Source organism: Eptesicus fuscus, chromosome 22 (genome assembly GCF_027574615.1).
Source record: "Eptesicus fuscus isolate TK198812 chromosome 22, DD_ASM_mEF_20220401, whole genome shotgun sequence".
Classification (NCBI taxonomy): domain Eukaryota; kingdom Metazoa; phylum Chordata; class Mammalia; order Chiroptera; family Vespertilionidae; genus Eptesicus; species Eptesicus fuscus.
In genome coordinates, this window is record NC_072494.1 from 9,135,940 (window position 1) to 9,153,463 (window position 17,524).

General features: G+C 53.8%; 1 protein-coding gene across 1 annotated transcript in view; it reads right to left on the minus strand.

Annotated features, from left to right (window-relative positions):
- TSPAN2 (tetraspanin 2) overlaps positions 1-17,240 on the minus strand; it is a 35,369-nt gene extending 18,129 nt beyond the window's left edge. The window contains exons 1-2 of the mRNA XM_008147205.3: positions 17,111-17,240; positions 4,099-4,201 (exon numbers count right to left, since the gene is read on the minus strand). Coding sequence (XP_008145427.2) covers positions 4,099-4,201; positions 17,111-17,179 — 172 coding nt within the window. The 5' untranslated portion in view covers positions 17,180-17,240. The remainder of the gene's footprint in view (positions 1-4,098; positions 4,202-17,110) is intronic.
- Positions 17,241-17,524: the final 284 nt, after the last annotated feature.

The following is a 17,524-nucleotide window of genomic DNA, read 5'->3' on the forward strand; positions in this document are numbered from 1 at the left end:
TACCAGATTAACTAACCCGAACACTCACAGCCCTCTATACTTGCCCTCCGTCCCTCCCCAACATCTGTAATCTTACCTCCCGCCACATCCCAGCCCCCTACACTCCACTGAGACTCCTCTGCCCAGCAGGGCTGGCTAATCACTGTCCCACAGACATGCCTTGTCCTCTCGCCCTATAGCCTCTGCAGTCCTCGTTCTTCGTCCTCTCCATTGATGACCGTCTGGTTTTTTAAACCTAACTCAGCTCCTCCCTGCCTTGCCAACCTGGAGTGACCCTGGTGCACCCACTGCAAACACCACTTCGCTGGCATTCAGTCACACGGCCGTTTCTATTATAGTTAAATTGTCACATCTGAGAGTCTTTTCAAGTAGATGGCAAGTTACACGGGGCAAGTCCAGTGTCCTCACCCTTTTCTGTGTGACCACAGAGCCCAGGATTCTAGATGCTGGCTGATGTCCCCATGGATAGGTTCTGTGTTTTCCAAACAGAGGCGCCTATAGAAAACGGAAAGAATAGAGGCACCCCTGCTTGGATGCATAACCACGTTTGCCTAAAACCAAATGCTTTATGAAATCCCAAATTTAAAATAGCCACGGAGACATTTTTAATAGCCAGATTTTATCATCATTGAAAGGGAGACCAACTCTCTTACATTCTTCACAACACCTAGGTCTTCGTGGCCTTTCTCACCCTGAGGGGTCGAGGGTTCTGTTCCCAGTCAAGGGCACATACCTGGGTTGCAGGCTCGATCCCCGGCCCTGGTCCGGGCAGGTGTGGGAGGCCATCAATTGATGTGTGTCTCTCCACATGGATGTGTGTGTTATCTTTTTCTTTCTCTCCCCCCTCTCTCCCACTCTCTCTAAAAAATCAATGGATTTTTTTTTTTTTATTGGGTGAGGATTAACAAAAAATAATAACAAAAATAGAAAGGGTTTTCTTTACTGTGGCTGAAATTTCCAGGTCAAGCTCAGAAATCACATTACAGAGATGAAGCCTTCCAACCTCCAACGTGGCGGTGGGGTGGCTGGTGTCAGGCAGTTAGTTATTCAAACAACTCGAAGGAGAATGTGTGACTGCAACGGAACTGGCAGATGCTGCCCAGGTGTGGGTTCTGACTGAGGTGGACTCCTCCCACCTCCCTGAGGGCTTTGGATGGAAAGTCCTGGCAGTCACACCTGAGGACGCTGAGATAAACAGGGCTGCGGTGCAAACCCAATAGCACGTGAAGAGCAGACAGGCCGAATGCTAATACCCGGAATGCCAACATGCCTGGATTTTAGGAGCAAAGGACTCGCGCTGTTTTACTGGGACTGACCTCTTGTTAGAACATCAAGTAACTGAATTCAGAGCAGGGAGAGAAAATGATTCCCCCCTAAGCAACCATTGTAAATGGTTGGGAGGAGCTAGGTGAAGAAGACTCCCTATAAGTGTATCCTAAACCAGTGGTCGGCAAACCGCGGCTCGCGAGCCACATGCGGCTCTTTGGCCCCTTGAGTGTGGCTCTTCCACAAAGTACCACGGCCTGGGCGAGTCTATTTTGAAGAAGTGGCGTTAGAAGAAGTTTAAGTTTAAAAAATTGGGCTCTCAAAGAAATTTCAATCGTTGTCCTGTTGATATTTGGCTCTGTTGACTAATGAGTTTGCCGACCACTGTCCTAAATAATTAGCCAGAACCGCCACCGAGGAGGGGAAGGATGGCGGCTGCCTGCCATTTATTTGCGATGCTGACTCAGCGTCCTGACTCAGGCTCTCCCTAACTCAGGCTCCCTGGAGCCTATCCGTCCTCCAGGGCCCCGTTCAAGCACCCCTCTACCCCGAGGCTCATCCCGCCAGCTGCAGCGTTCTCTGTCAGGCTTAATTCAGTGGTAGCATCTGTATCACTCACTGGCACTTCACACATGCTAGAGAGTCTTGTCTGGTTATTGTATGTGTCACATCGTCTGAGAAGTGGATTGCACCTCGCTGTGGTCAATCCAGCGGGCACTGAGCTGTGTTTATGCTAAAACGGAGTTAGAAGTCGCAGGACAAGTTATGAAATAAGCGGGTCCTGGAATATCAGGAAAACGAGGGAAATGCATTCCTTCTACCCTCCCCTGACTGCCTGTGTGTCCCTGGAGGTGGTGCAGGCGGAGTTTCATCTGGGGACTTGGGGTCTGCTCTGGGCGAGGGGAACGCTTCTGAGGTCTTCAGAGCCAGGACTTCCTCAAGGAAGAGCGGATATGCTAAATGTGCAGCCTGCTTTCACCTGGAAACCGTGTGGGTGGGAAAGAGGAGCGTTTCCGTGTTAAGCCAGATGGCAGATTCCTCCGCTTCTTCCTGGTAACAGAACTCGGATTTAGTCTAAGTGTCAGAGGCCCTCTGGGGAGCCCGGGCCCCTTTCCAGGCCCAGGGTGACTCCGATTACTCATTCATTCTCTTCTGGGCCGTGGCGGTTGAGGCATGAACACACAGTGCCATTCTGGCCAAAGCTGCAGGCAGAAGTCTCCTGGGGACTCCTGACAAAGGTGTGATTCATTCCCGAGAAGGGCCACATGGGGTGAAGCTTCCTTTTCCCTCCTTCGGATGCTGCTGCATGAGGAGCCGGTGCTTGGAGCCACAGCGGCTGTCCCACAATCCGAGGGGACGCGTGAGGTCCCGAGGGTGGCGAGCAGAGAGATGAGAAGAACCTGTGTCCGTGACGACTGGGTCGAACCCTGAGCTAAGTCTGAAGAGTCCCCACCCCCACGTTTCTTTCCCCACATCCCATCCATTTTGCATTTAACCTTTCTGAAACCAGGATGCGTGTTTCACGGCCTGTTAGTTACAATGGCAGCGTTTCTTCCTTTCTTAGTGGAACTGAAAATAATTGGGTGTTTACAAAAGACTGCATCTAAGACTTGATGAGGCGTGGGATTCCTTAGCGCTGTCCCTTTGCGTAGGGTTGCTGTTACTTTCCTCTTAAAAGTGCCCTCAGGAGCCTGGGTGCTGTCCTCACAGGAGGGGTGGGGTGGGAAGGGCAGTTGCAGAAAAGGAGGGAACACGGTTGGGAGCGGCCCTTCATGAGGACGTCCCCGGCTCTGCGAGGGGCCTGGACAGGGTCCCTCCCCGGAAGCAGCCCTGCTCTTCTTGGGGTTTGGGGTGCACGATCTCTGCAGAAACCTGCCTCACCCGAGCACAGAGGCACTGCGTGCCGCCGAAGTGCACTCTGCGCTGGCGTGGAGCTTAAAGCGGCGGCGGCATAGGGCCATCACCTGCACCCACATGGTCTCGGGTGCGTGAAACCTGGAGTCCAGGAAGGAGAGAGAGAGAGAGAGAGAGAGAGAGAGAGAGAGAGAGAGAGAGAGAGAGAGAGAGAGAGAGAGAAACTCTAAACCCAGGGGGAGGCTCAGCTCAGCCCACTTAGCACGTGGTCTCTGAATGGGAGGCTACACCTTACCCCACCCCCCTCACCCTGTTCCTACCCCACACCCCTCACCTTGTTCCTACCCCACACCCCTCACCCTGTTCCTACAGCTGCAGGGAGCTGAGCGGTTGCTCCTCTCCCACTGAGGCCTCCTTCCCAGGATAGCCCTGCCCTCTCACACCACCCCCCCCCACCCCCCATTCTGCAGTCCCTAGACACAGAGGGACTGACATTAGCACCTCCAAACCCTGTCCAAAGCTGTCTCTTCATTTTGAATTCTGTTTTTCTCATAGACAATTTCGAACACAAGACCACGAAGCAGAACCCTGACCCTGCAGGGCCCGTCCCTGCAGATGGCTGAGTGAGTGACGGACTGTGGGTGCCCCCTTCACCCGGGCAGCAGGGAGTTTCCAATTCTTTGGAAACGAACTGTAGTTACATTCTGGGCTTCTTTTCCGGAAGCGGCTGAGAGAAGTGCCCTGGGCCAGTCCTCCCCTGGGTCTTCCCGGGTTTTGGGAAGCAGAGGGGTGAACCATGAGAGGAAGGGCCCCCTCCCTCCTGGGCCGCACTGCCCACCGCCGGCCCAGGTGCTGTCTTCAGGGCGTGGCTTCTCCTTCCTCTTTCCCTCTGTCCCTTCCCCGCCCCAGGAGTCCAGGGCCGGCTGCCTAGGCCTGGGGGCAGCCCTGGCCACAGCTCAGGGAAGCCTCGTCACTCACCCACATAGAAGTACTCCGGGGACTTGTCCCCCGATGACAGATCCTTCATGGTGCCTCCGAACCGAAACCACAGTCCGAAGGCGATGACGGCCGACCCCGCCAGCTGGAAAGCAAGTAGGAGAGCTTTAGTTTTTAATTTTTTATTGCCTAAAGTTTTACATAAGTCTCCTTTTCCCCCAATTGACCCCTCCCCCCAGCTTTATAAAGAAGGTGAGGGACGTGCGTGCACCAGGAGCGGCGGTGGCCCAGGGGCTGGGGCTGGAGGGCCTCTCCTTCACGTTTCACACAGGAGGGGACGTGAAGTGCTTAGAGCCCCAGGTCTCCGAGGTGGCGCTGGAACGGGAGTGTCCCCCATTCTGCAGGCTGCCTGGGGTCATGGGCATTCCCAGCCCTGGGCAGCCTGGAGGCGGCTCAGCGAGAACTTCCCAGGCCCGGCCCCCTGGAAGGCACCGGCGCCCTGCCCCCTATCCCTTAAGGGCACTCTGGGCCTCCTGACCAGCGCCCATGGAGAGGGGACGCCCTTTCAGACGCTGGGTCACTGAGAGCAGGATGAACTCGAAGCCCCGGGGGAAACCCGCTTCTCTAATTTGGAAGCAAACACACCACTCAGACCTGCCCACTCCCCATGGGTGCCCAGTGCCCAGTGCCCAGTGAGAGGGCTGATTCAGAGGCCTCTGGACCACCCCCCTCCCCTGGGGCCTCCTCGGTCACTGCCCTGCAGGCAGGGAGGGAGCTTGACCATTTTTTTTTTGGTTGCTATTTTGAGTTTCCATGGAAAGTGAGAAAGGAAAAAATAATTTTCTGAAAAAGCATGGTCTGTGTGCCGTGCGGCTCATGGAGAGGCTGAGTGGCTGGCGCGGGCAGCGGCGGGCAGGCTGGCAGCTGGCAGGGTCATCGCTGGCTCCCTGAGGCCACTCCCAGGGCCTCCTGAGGCTCCCCACCGAAGCTGGGGGTCCTGTCCCGCCTCCGTGGGACGGTCCCCAATGCCCCGGCAGGCTCCAGCCCTGCACCCGCTCTGTCCACACACACCCATCTGGAATTTCATCGGATCGATCTATCCACAGACGTTCGCTGGGCACCTTCGGGACTTGAGGCACCGGGGCGGGGGGGGGGGGGGGGGGAAGGGTGCCGAGGCGTACAAGTAGCCCCTGGTTCTGCCAACCCCTCCAGTTAGCGCTGGGCTGCCCTGGCCTCTCACCTAGGAACAGGGTAGAGGCTGTCCCACCCGCACAGGGAGACAGGAGGACTTGGCCAGCGAGGTAGAGGTTTAATAAGGAAAAATAATATCCAAGTCAGGGGCCGGCAGGCCCTTTGTCCACGGGACCCTTCTGTCTGGGGGGCTATTTGTAAGACTGGCACCACCCCTTGGGGCCAGCTGGCCGGGTTTAATCTGAGGATCGTTCCTTCCCGCTCTGCCCCCTCCAGGCCAGCCCCCTCGGTGGCCGGGTCCTCAGGAGTGTGGCGTGACTGCAGCGAGGAGGAGTCAGAGGGCGGCTGGACCTGCTGGAGCCTCTAAGAGTTTCCAGGGCTGAGGAAAGCACTAATTGGATAATGGGAGGGACAGACCCAGGCGCTGGGCTCCACCAGCTTGGAGGGATTTTATTTTTATTTTTAAAAAGGGTAACGTCGAATGGGAAAATATTGAAAAAAATCATGCTAAAACATTAGTAATATTTATCTTTGAAGGGTGGGATTGCAGGTGACTTTTTCTTTTCGCTGTATTTCCTAAGTCTCCTGCAGTAAGCACCTAGAACTCTCCCAAGTTTTTAAAACGTTGCGGTTTTTAAAAGTATAATATGGTAGTTTGTTCAATCAAGACAAAGTGGGGGGAGTTTCCCTACGTCGCGCTTTAGTTTTAGGAAACCGGCTTCAAGGTCATTGCTGTTTCAGATGCAGGAGAGAGAGAGAGCGATGCCCTTGGTGAAGCCTCGTCCTGGAAGCACCCAACCCCGCGGGGTGGATGTGCCCAGCAGAGCCTCGGAGGCACCCCTGCCCGCCCGCCTCCCTGGCGACTTGATGGAAAGAGTTTCCAAACACAAAGTGAAATCTATTGACAGAGGCGTCAGGCCAAGGCCGGCAGCCACCCGGCAGACGGGGGAGGAGGGGACTGGTCCCAGGGACACCCTGCTCCGCGGCCACATTTTTGGCATCTCTGCACACAGACTCTAATTTACGGCTGTCTGCATCGTCCCCCCCCAGATGGAATACATTTGTCCGCGACTGGCACAGATGTGTTGGGTGCATAATGGAAAATTAAAAGAGAGGTTGCAATTTAAAGCCACGGGACAATGAGAAAAGATCTGCACTTTGCTCCTCCGCGCCCCCCCAACCCCAAACCACACGGGTTTCCTCCTGAGTCAAGGAAACTGTGGCTTAGCTGAATGTCATCACTGTGTGGAGGGAATCCTCCCGCCCGCAGCTGCTCGCCGCCGGCAGGGACACTGGGGAGGACCGGCCAGGCCCCAGGCTGCTCGTGACAGCAATCTCTGCTCTGGAAAGCGGCATCGACAGAGACCAAAAGGGTCCTTTTAAGCTCCCCGTTCCTGGAAGGCTCCTGAATGACTGTGTTCGCTGGGCTTGGGAAGCTCTACTAGAAATTGCCTGAAAAAAAAAATCACAAGTCTAACCCAGCTAGGAACACAGTGAGCAAATCCACTGTCATGGAGTCCCATCGCTCTGTGGGTCCCCAATCCTGGAAGAGAAGGTTCATTGAGTGTCGTGCCGGAAGCCTGCAGCCCCCTGGAATCCTACGTTTTAACCTTCCCGGATCAAAGCCCCAGCCCCCACCCATTCTTCCTTTCCTTCCAGTCTCAGCCACAACACTGCACCCCAGCCAATGTCAGAACAAATAAGGAGCGAGAGGCCACCTCCTTGGGTCCCTTTCCTTCTCTTGTCCCCAGCAGCATCTCCTCTCACTTCCTGTCCGTCTTTTAGGGGATCAGCTGTGGTCCTGGTCGGGGCGGTGCTAGGCATTAAGGAAGCTGATGAGAAGGACAGAACTCACTCTAACAGGGAAGGTCACCGCAGAAACTAACCAATGCAGCGCAAGATGCATAAAACTCCCCATTTGGTCGTGGTTTGGAGTGCGGAACCCTTCCATCAGTGCGCTACACTGTCCGGGGCAACCAGCGCTCCGCACAAGCCACTCCATTTTGATTTACATCTTGAAGAATGACTTAGAAGTCCCCGAGCAGGGAAGGGCTGCGGGGAGGAGTGGACAGTGTGAGTAAGGACTTCGCTTCCTTACCTGGAACACTGTGTTGGGGAGGGAGGCGTCTGGGGGAGGTTAGAGCCTGGGACTAGTTGGGGTGAGTTGGGGCAGCCGTGGCGCACGGCTTCTCCTTAGCTTGCTACCATCTCGGAGAGCCCATGGCTGAGCCTGGAGGGCAGACGGGAGCCACTCACTTTGTGGAAACCATTAGGAGGGCCGCCTGAGGCCAGACACAGCGAGGAGCCAAAGGGAAAGCTTCTGCAGGCCGACAGGACCTCCCTCACAGCCCTTCGAGGGAATACCTTGCCACCGACTGTTTTCGAATTCATTTGCACCAACACCGTGCAGACACCTCGGGAGGCGGTGTGAACGCACCGTGGAATATACGCAGCAAAACACTTTCCCACAGAAAAACAAAACAAAGCTGGAGCACGTGGGGTCTGTTCTGTGTTTGCTAAACCTGTGGGGATGTGTGCTCCGCCTCATACATGGACACAATAACTCTGTACATGCCTTTTACAGGCAGGAGCATATGAGCATTTACTACCATTATAGCAACACGCATACGCCACTCAGATGGAAGAATGGACAAAGGCAATACTGGCTTCTGGCTTCTGCAGGGTGAACACCATGTATACGCCTGACCCACCTCATCTGCATTTCTCTTCTTTGGGATGAAGTCACACAGAGTTGGGAATGACTCTTCAACCCTACAGCTGCCATTAAAAGCTTTTAAGCTGATAGGTGCTCTTGGCAATTCTCACCCCAGATGGAGTCACGTGACGAGCACCCGCGATTCCCGCCGTGACTGCACACCAGTCTGACGCCACAGGGCAGCGGCGTCGCGCCCTCCAGCAGGCGGAAGGCAGAGGCGCGTGTGCTCTGGAAGACGATGCTAATTGTCTCCAAGAGGAAAGCCAGCTCCCAACACTTTCATCCCAGTGAAAGCCAAGGCAAGGATTCAGATGGCATGTTCTCAGAATTGAGGATTTGGTCAAGAAACACAGGAGCCCAATGCCACAGGACATCCGTGCACACGCACCCCCGAGGAACCTGGCTGCCCTTGTCTCAGCGTCAGGACCAGGGGAGGTGGAATTAGGGGCAGGACCCCGGCAGGGGGTGAGGAGATGGCTAATCGTAAGATACCTGCGGTTCTGATTTCCCCTAGGACTTCCCTCCTCATAATTTCCGAAGAACAGCGCATGCTAAGAAATTCCTGAAAGATCCCCTTCAGGTAAGGATCTATTTTTAAATCAATCAGTGCTTAATTCTGTGCACCGATGGAAGGGTTCCGCACTCTAAACCACGACCAAATGGGGAGTTTTATGCATCCTGGAAAGAACTTCGGGTCATATATTTGTGCTACACCTACCTCCTTCTGTTTAGGTTGTTACGAAGTTAACCTGCGCGGATCAAGTGGCATTGCCAGCAGACCGTAGAGAGGTGCTGGGGGAATACCATGCTCAGGGGAGGAAAGTAACCTGATGAAAAGCTGGCTGTGATTGGTGAAGCTGACAAATAGAAATAGTGGAAAGCGTTGTATTTATTCCATGGTTATACATACTAGTAATGCGTTTTCTCTAGAGAAATATAGGGAAAGGAGGAGGGATCAGCCAGAATTGGGAGAAAGACGACAGCTGCATAGTTTCCTTTAAACAGCAAAATAAATGTCACAGACCACTGGCCAGTGGTTTCAGGGAGCAGATGGCTTCATCAAATACACAGAGAACTAAAACCTAATCCGCCAGGTCACCCAAGTGGCTGACACGTGACGCCTGCCTTCCCTCACCTAGGAGATGAGCTCTCCGAGGACAACAATGGTCTTCTCTGTGTTCCCTGGACTTCCTCCTTGCAGCATCCAGCTGGCTCTTGTCCCAGGCTCACCCACTGAGTAAACAGTTACCTGAGGGCTGCACTGACTACTGTGACATCTCATCTCCATCGAGCTTTATGTCAACAAAGACAGGACATTAAACAATATTTACTTAATAGCCTAATATCTTTCAAGATAGCTTGAGAGCCCTGGCCAGGTGGCTCAGTTGTTTGGAGCGTCATCTTGTACACCAAGAGGTTGCTGGTTCGATTCCCCGTAAGGGCACATACCTAGGTTGCGGGTTCGATCCCCAGTTGGGGAGCATAAGGGAGGCAGCTGATAGATGTTTCTCTTTGACACAGATGTTTTTTTTCTCTATCTCTCCCTATCGCTCTATCTCACTCAAAACAGTAAAACATATCATTGGGTAAGGATTAAAGAAAAAGTGTGCAAGAACTACTCTTGAGCAGATAAACAGGATTCTTAAATATCAGTCAATGACAATGATCACCACCCAATTTTAGTTGTTACAGAGAGACAATGGGAGAATCCAATGTTTCAGTAGAATTCAGGTTAGACTCGGACAAGCCACAACACTTGATTTATTAAAATGTTAGCTTGGATGGAATCCAGTAGAAATCATGAAAGTCTAGTTTGGTGTTCCAAAGAGATTTTTCTTTCTTTTTTTTTATTTTAAAAAATATATTTTATTGATTTTTTACAGAGAGGGATAGAAAGTTAGAAACATCAATGATGAGAGAGAAACATCAATCAGCTGCCTCTTGCACACCTCCTACTGGGGATGTGCCCCAAACCAAGGTACATGCCCTTGACCGGAATCGAACCTGGGACCCTTGAGTCCGCAGGCCGACGCTCTATCCACTGAGCCAAACCGGTTTCAGCAAAAGAGATTTTTCTTAACAGCAGTTTCCCCAGAAACCATTGTGGGCATGAAGGCAGGGAGGGCCGGGCCATTCACAGGGGCCTGGACAGATTGGAGGGTGCACAGGGAGAGCAAGGGGCCTCCTGGTGAGTGGCAGCAGCTTCCAGTGCTCCTGTCCCTGCCCACAGCGGTGCTGCCAGCCCTGCCTGACTCTCCAGTTTATCAGCTGACTCTGTCCCCATCATGAGGGGAGGGCTCAGCACACTCTTTGGAACATTTGCCAACTGCTCTTCTAGAAATTTTACCTCTTCCGAGTGTTCACACTGAACGCGATGCCCTTACACAGGATCTTAACAAACACACGCGCGTGCACCGAGCCGTGGTGTTGAGCAGCCGGAGGGATGAACACAGGGGCTCTACGTCCTCCTGCGTTCCGGTAGGGCTCTGCCGTTTACTAGTCTGTGATGTTGGGCGAGTCACTTAAGCCCTCTCACCCTCAGCTTCCTCGACTGCAAAGTGAAGGTAAGCATAGGGCCTCCCCACGCGATTAACTGAGTTCACGTTACAGACGCAGAGCGGTGAGTGCCCAGCGCTTGGTGTTATGATGATGATAGGCGTGGTAATGTTACATTCAAACCGAAACGTGAGCTGACTCAAGAGACGAAACACCACTCCCAAGGTACCAACCGCCGGGCCCTCCGCTGCCTTCCTCTACTAATTCCGAGGATCGCTCTACGCTCTTTCCATGACACACGGGATTCCCCGAGTTCTCCAAACCTCCTAGCTGTGCCAGGGCCCCGTTCCAGGGTTTCCTCTCTCTCTTTGGTTTTAGTGTTTATAAGACCCAGCAAAAGGAAAACGGGGAAAGTAATTTATGAGAGAAAGAATAACTATATGTAGGCAAGAGCTATCCCATAGAACTTTCTCCAGTGATACAGACGCAGATGTTCTCTCTCTGTGCTGTCCAGTACTGGAGCCACTCGCCACCTATGGTCACTGAGCCCTTGAAATGTGGCTAGCGTGATTTAGGAGCTGAATATTAGGTTCCTTTTCATGCTAATTAAATCTGCTAGCCTCGTGGGATTCGGAGCAGAGTCACCCTGTGGGACGGTGCAGGTCTGGAATGCACGTGCTCAGCAAGACTTCGAGCTTCTCTCCCCTTAGTCTGCGGCCTTGGAGTGGTTACCACCACCGAGTCTGGGCCACACACAGAAGCCCGGCTCTGTACCGGCTGGTTCCGAGTCCCTGAGCGAGTCTCCCTGTTTTGTCACATGTAACCTGGGGGTGACAACTGCGGGTCCCTGGGAGGATTAAATGTACAAAATGGAAAGCCACCAGCCCACAACTTGCATTAATATAATAGCAACTGTTCTTCAAACGTGTTACTGACATTGTAATCTCTTGGTACACACCCTTTCTCGACTGCCATCTTGCTTTTCCTCGGCCTTACACGGACCTGGCGTGTTTTGTGCATCACTTTGCACCTGCGTTTCTGGACTGAATCTTCAGAAGGGACGCTGGAGATGACACAGTTTTTAAAAGCACACCCCGTTTCCTGAGAGAGAATGTGTGGCATCAGGAGAATTACATAATCTTTGTAAGATCCAACGTCCTTATCTGTGAGGAGGAAATAATAGTAATACCTACTTCAGACCACGGCTGTGATGGGTCACTGAGGTCAGTAATAGATCTAGATCTCAGGATCCAGTTTCTGACCCCTAGCAGAACTCATGAGCCACCTGACCACAATGCCCACTGGGAGATAATGTCCATCCAACCTGAGCCCACTCTCGGTTCCCCAGCCCGGGGATGGAGCCGTGCCCCCGGCAGCCTGGACACCAGCTGTTCCAATGTGGGTCTGTGTCCTCTTAGACTTACTTTCCTCATTCTGTTACCACAGGGGGGAGGAGCCAGCTGTGAGTGCCTTCAGTGTGTGGAGCAATTTTCTAGGTGATTTTCTGCATAAGTGATTTTCTTGATTCTTTACCACAGTCTCATGAGGGGTGTTATCAAACCAAGGGATTGTAATTTCCCACTTGTGCTTCTAGTGTTTAAATGTGACAAGCACTAATATCTCATATTATTGAGACTTTACTATGCATATGTACCATACTTGCTACTTTACATACATTTACTCATTTTATCTGCACAAAGACCATAGATTGATGTTGGTACTTGATCATGTCCATTTTATGGATGAGAAAACTGAGGCCCCAAGAGGCTAAACAACTTACTAACCAAGCTCCCCTGGTTAGTCAACAGTATAGCCAGGAACAACCCCAGGCAGTGCGCTGCCAGTGACCACCTTCCAGGCTCTGAAGTCCTGGATAGGAATTGCCAGGCTGCCTAGATCTGCCCCGGGTCTACCAGATGGCTGGAACTAGAGCTCTGGGCTCTGCAGACTGGCCCCTATCAGTGAGTCCCTGCCCCTCCCAACACGGGGTCTTCTCGTCCACATTAGGGGAGGGTTGGCCATGGCCACTCTCTTCCCGCCTTGACAGAAACCAGAAATAAAGACTATCCTGCAACAAGGCCCAGGAAATTCCTATCTGCCTCCTGGGGTGGTCTAGCTTTTAGGTGGACCCCAAAGAATACTTTCTTCAGGTATTTCTTTAAAAACAGTCTTTCTCAACAGGCCGGAGCGCTGAAGTTACAGTTTGAAAGAAGTCTGGGGAAGAGGAGGAGGCAACCGCTAAGCTGCAGTCTATTCAAACATTTTCCACTCCCGAGGCCACGTGACACCGTCTCTCCTAACAGCACCTGTCAGGCATCACTGAGTGAAACCCCAAAGCTGCATCAATCATGGTAAGAAGGGAAGACAGCGACTTCAAACGAGCCATATATGGCATCTGCCTTTCAACAATGAATAGCCCCGCTTCCTGTTGGTGGGTAACCCTGAGCCGCTCGAAAGCACAATGATAGGAAGACGCTAAGCGTACAACAACAAACGAAGGAATAAACAGTGCCCAGGTCTCTCTCTAAACCGACGTGTGCGGCTCGCTGGACTGGGGTGTGTTACTTATATTGCTATGCAACGGAGGAAAAAAATAAAGGCGATTTCAGTGCAGGGCATGGAACTATGCTATGCAGTTTGGTTACAGTGTCCGAATTTAGACCTGACAGGTGTTGGAAAGGGTTTCTTTAATGTTAGACGCCAACCATGATAACAGAAATTAATTTAGTGGGGTTCATGGCTAGGCTTTACTTATTATTAATATTATTATTTTTTAATCCAATGGTGATGCCAGCCAGTGGCCCCGGGCCAGGAGTGCTGGGCCAGCCCTGGCCGTGTCTAGTTGAATGCTTATAAAATCAGGAGCACTGTCTAAGGCAACTTCAACCAACCTGCCCGAGGAGGTTGCAAATGATTTGTTAAACTGCAAATCCGCAAGGCATACCCCGCCCAGGCCTCTGTGCCGCCTCCTGGAGAGTTCCTGGCAGGAAAGGAGCGCTGTCACGGGGACCTTATGCCTCACAAGGGCAGGCGCACAGCATCCAAGGGTGTGTGCGCACATGACCCCGAGTCCCAGCTGAAGCCGCTCTTTCCAGGAAAACTGTCCCCCACCCTCCGCCCCTTCCCCAAACCTCCCCCAAACCCCTCCAACCAGGAAAAAACAACTTCAGAAACGGGTGGGGCTTCTCTGGAACCAGGTTCCCTCAGTGACAGTGCAGGGAGATATCTAGATAGTTTATCCCCAAACCATCACCTTCCCTCAGTCATTAGGTACCCGTTTCAGTTCGCCCCTTTCCCTTTGGTTGTGCAAGCATAGATGTGGGAGGCTGCCTGGGACGTGGGGAGGCTGCCTGTGGCAGCTGCTGTTCCAGGACCCTCAGTCTCCTACCCACCCCTCCCCCCCGCCACCTCATGGAATTCGGGGACAGGAAGGCCCCACATTCCCCTCCTGGGCTTAATCCTCAATCTGTGCAAGCACAGAACAAACCAATAGGTAATAAGCAGGAAGAGAGGGCCTCAGCCCTCCAGATAAAGCCGAGAATCGATTACCCGTGCAAATTGCGAAGTCCACTTGTACCAAGCTCTCTAACCTGCAATTCATTTATTCATTTATTCATGCTGCAGACATTTATTGAGTGCCTCCTGTGTGCTGGGGGCTTTTCTAGACATGGAGATACAGTGGTGAACAGAACAGGAAAAAAATATCCCCACTCTAAGCATGCTCTCAGTTCCAGTGGGGAAAGTCCACAAGTACGGACTGAAGATAACGTGTGGTTATCCTAAAGCGAAGACGAGCTGCAAGTCACTTGGCAAACATACACTCTTCCCCCACACAGAGGGGTGAGGGAGAGAGCCAACTTTTCCTGACGCCTCTATGCGCCAGGCACTCGGCAATCACAGTGTTTGAGCACTTACTTTGTACCAGGCTCCTAGGAAGGTGAGCTCAGATACGGTCCCTGTTTCCTTTCAGTCCTCTCAGCAACTCCGTTCCCCTAATTGTACAGATGAGGGAACAAGGCTGGAAGTCAGAAGTCATTGCTCAAGCACACCCTGCCGGGGTCTCGGCACTCGAGCCTGACCCCTTCGCCAGATGGTGGTCACACCCTCCCTCGCTCTGATCCTCAGCTGGCCGGCGGTGTCACCCCCTCATCCTTGCCCACCTCCATCCCTCCGGCCCTTTGGTTCAGCCCAGACATCTCCCTTCTTCGGGAGAACTGTCCTGACTCCTCACTATTGCTGTGACTTTGTGCTAATCGCCTTCATTAGGGGTATCTGACCCCACCGGGCACCCAGACATCGCTGTCTTCCTACTTCCCCTCCTTATTGCCTTTCTGGTCGGGAGTGGGACATTACTCACTTGACTTGATACTGTCCGTTTTGTTCGTTGTTGTTCGATAGGCAGCGGTCTCATGTCCTCAACTAGATTGGCAGCTTAGAGAACAGTGTTTTATATTTATAAATTATATATATTAACTAGAGGCCTGATGCACGAAATTCGTGCAAGAGTAGGCCTTCCTTCCCCTGGCTTCCAGCACCGGCTTCCCTCTGGCACCCAGCACTGGCTTCCCTCCGGAAAGTCGTCCGGAAGGACGTCTGGAAGGACATCTGGTCTAATTAGCATATTGTGCTTTTATTATTTTAGATAAGTTACATATCTATGTATACATGTATAAATTATCTTTATAATGCTTGTTTAAGAATTATTTAACAGAGTGGCTCTCAAACTTAGGCATGAATCAGAATGATCCGGAGGGCTTGTTAAAAGAGCTTACTGAGTCCCTCCCTGAGAGTGTCTGATTCAGCAGGCCTGGACCGGGTTGAGAACGTGTATTTCCGACAAGTTCCCAGGAGATGCTGCTGCTGCTGGTGCAGGAACCACGCTGGGAGAACCCCAGGATAGGAGTGGAATGTACCACAGGGCCGAGCAGCAAGCAGGCTGAGTTTGAGTCACCACTCGCTGGCTGTGTGACCTCGGACAAGCTAACCTATCTGAACCCCTGTTTCCTCCTCTGTGAAAATGGGGACAATAATAGTGTGCACGTTAGGACTGTTGTGAGGATTAAGGGTAATAATGATGCCACGTGCATAGAAGTGCCCCTGACACACTGAAAAAGTTCAGGAATGCTTCCTCTTATCCCTGGGAAGGCTGGCACAACATCAGGCACTAAACAGGCACCGAACCCAGCCTAGGAATGCTTTCTCAGGCTCACACACAACTCCTCTCGAATTTGTAAGCAGTGAGAGCGAAGGATGTCACCAAAGCATGACATTTATCATGAACAGCTTTGGAAATTAAGCCAGACGATTCAACAGCACAGCAAAAAGGCCTTTAGAAATATTACCCCTCCCCGTAGCATGCTGGGTGCAGACGCCCAGGTGTACAAAAGCCACGTGTCTTTTTAAAACTCAGGGGCTGTCTTCGGGCTACCTCCTTCACACCTTCCCCTGATGAAGGGTGCTGACTCTGAGAGCTTGAGCAGCTGGAGTCACCCAGGCTTCTGGGCTAATGGGCTGGCAGACGCGAGCAGAGCCCATCACTCAATAATTGATTAGCTGCAGGCCTGGGAAGACAACCTCCCCAGAGCAGTTAGAACCACCACCACCTCCCCCAGCCCCGTTGTTTCCCAGCACCCAGGCCCCGCCGCTCCCTCCTGGCTCTGAGAACTTCTTCACCCAAAGCAAGATCTGTGTTTTCCGTCTGGGTCCATCTGAGCCGTTATCCTGGCTGACATTCTCTCCAGGAAGCCCAGGAGGGCATGTGCGGAGCAGACAATGTTCAGACCTTGTCCCACAGCCCCTCAGGCGCCTGAGATAGGGTAGCCAGGGATCGAGGGATGGTCTAGCCCTAGTCTTGCCCCAATAATATAGGAGACAGGGGTCATGGCCCTGTGTCTCCGTGGACCACGAATCGCGGGCATGTTGTTCATTCCATGCAAAGTTGAATGAGATCATCCCTGGGAGCATTAGTATGTAGCAGAGGCTGCGGGTGGGGGGTTGGGGGAGACGCTGCGGCCCCTCCCTCCAGCTGGTCCCCTTCACAGAAGAGCGTCACCACCTCCTCTCATTCAGCCGGACCCCTCCCTAATGCTCAGGAAAAGGACCACCTCTCCCCCTTTCCCAAACCCTTTTCTCTCCTACCCCCGATTTCCTGCACAAAACCATCACGGCCAGGTGGTGAGTCCACACACTCAGATGGGGGACCACCCCCGGCAGCCCCCCATGCAGGGACCCCCCCCCCTCCCAACGCTCTGGCCAGGCCCAGGCTCCAGGGGGAAGGAGCGCGGTCAGGGGGTGTGCGCACGGCTGGAGGGAGCCCCCAGGAGGTGAGAGGAGCGAGCGAGCGTCCCCGCACCCGGAGTCCTCAGGGCGAGAGGGACACCCAGGCGGAGAGGTTCCTCAAAGGGAAGAGCCGACGGTGTCTCCCCTTCTCACCATTTCTCGTTGCCCAATCTCTCTCTCTTTCCGTTCTGTCCTTCTCCATCCCGCCCCTCCCTCTTTGCCTGCATCTTCCCACCTCTGCCGTTTGGAACACCCCGCTTTCCCCACCCCGAAGCCCGGCTCGGACGCCCGCAGCGATCCATCCTCCAGGGACCCCGGCCCCGCGCCCCTGCCCGGCCCGCCCCTGCCCGGCCCCTCGGCTCAGGGCCTCACCCAGAAGAGCAGGTTGAAGCCGAGCAGCAGGTACTTGATGCAGCGCAGGCCCCCGCGGAAGCGCCCCATGCTGCGGCCGGGCGGCGGGATCCCGAGTCCCCAGGCCGGCGATGGAGCGCCCGGAGCAGCAGGAGCCGGCGGGAGGAGGCGGGGCTACAGGGGCTGGAGGCGTGGCCTGCGGGGCGGGGGCGTGGCCTGCGGGGCGGAGGGGCGGGCCTACCGGGTGCGGGGCCTGCAGAGGGTGGGGGGGCGGGAGCCCGGCAGGGGGCGCGAGAGGGCCCGGGAGGACCCCAGCTGTGAGGCTGGCGCGGGGTGGGGGCACCGTGCGGCCAGGAAGGGCACCTCCCCCGCTCTCCCCGGAACGAGGTTACCGCCTCCTACCCTCCCGGTGCTGGGCGACGTGCCCCGCGGGCG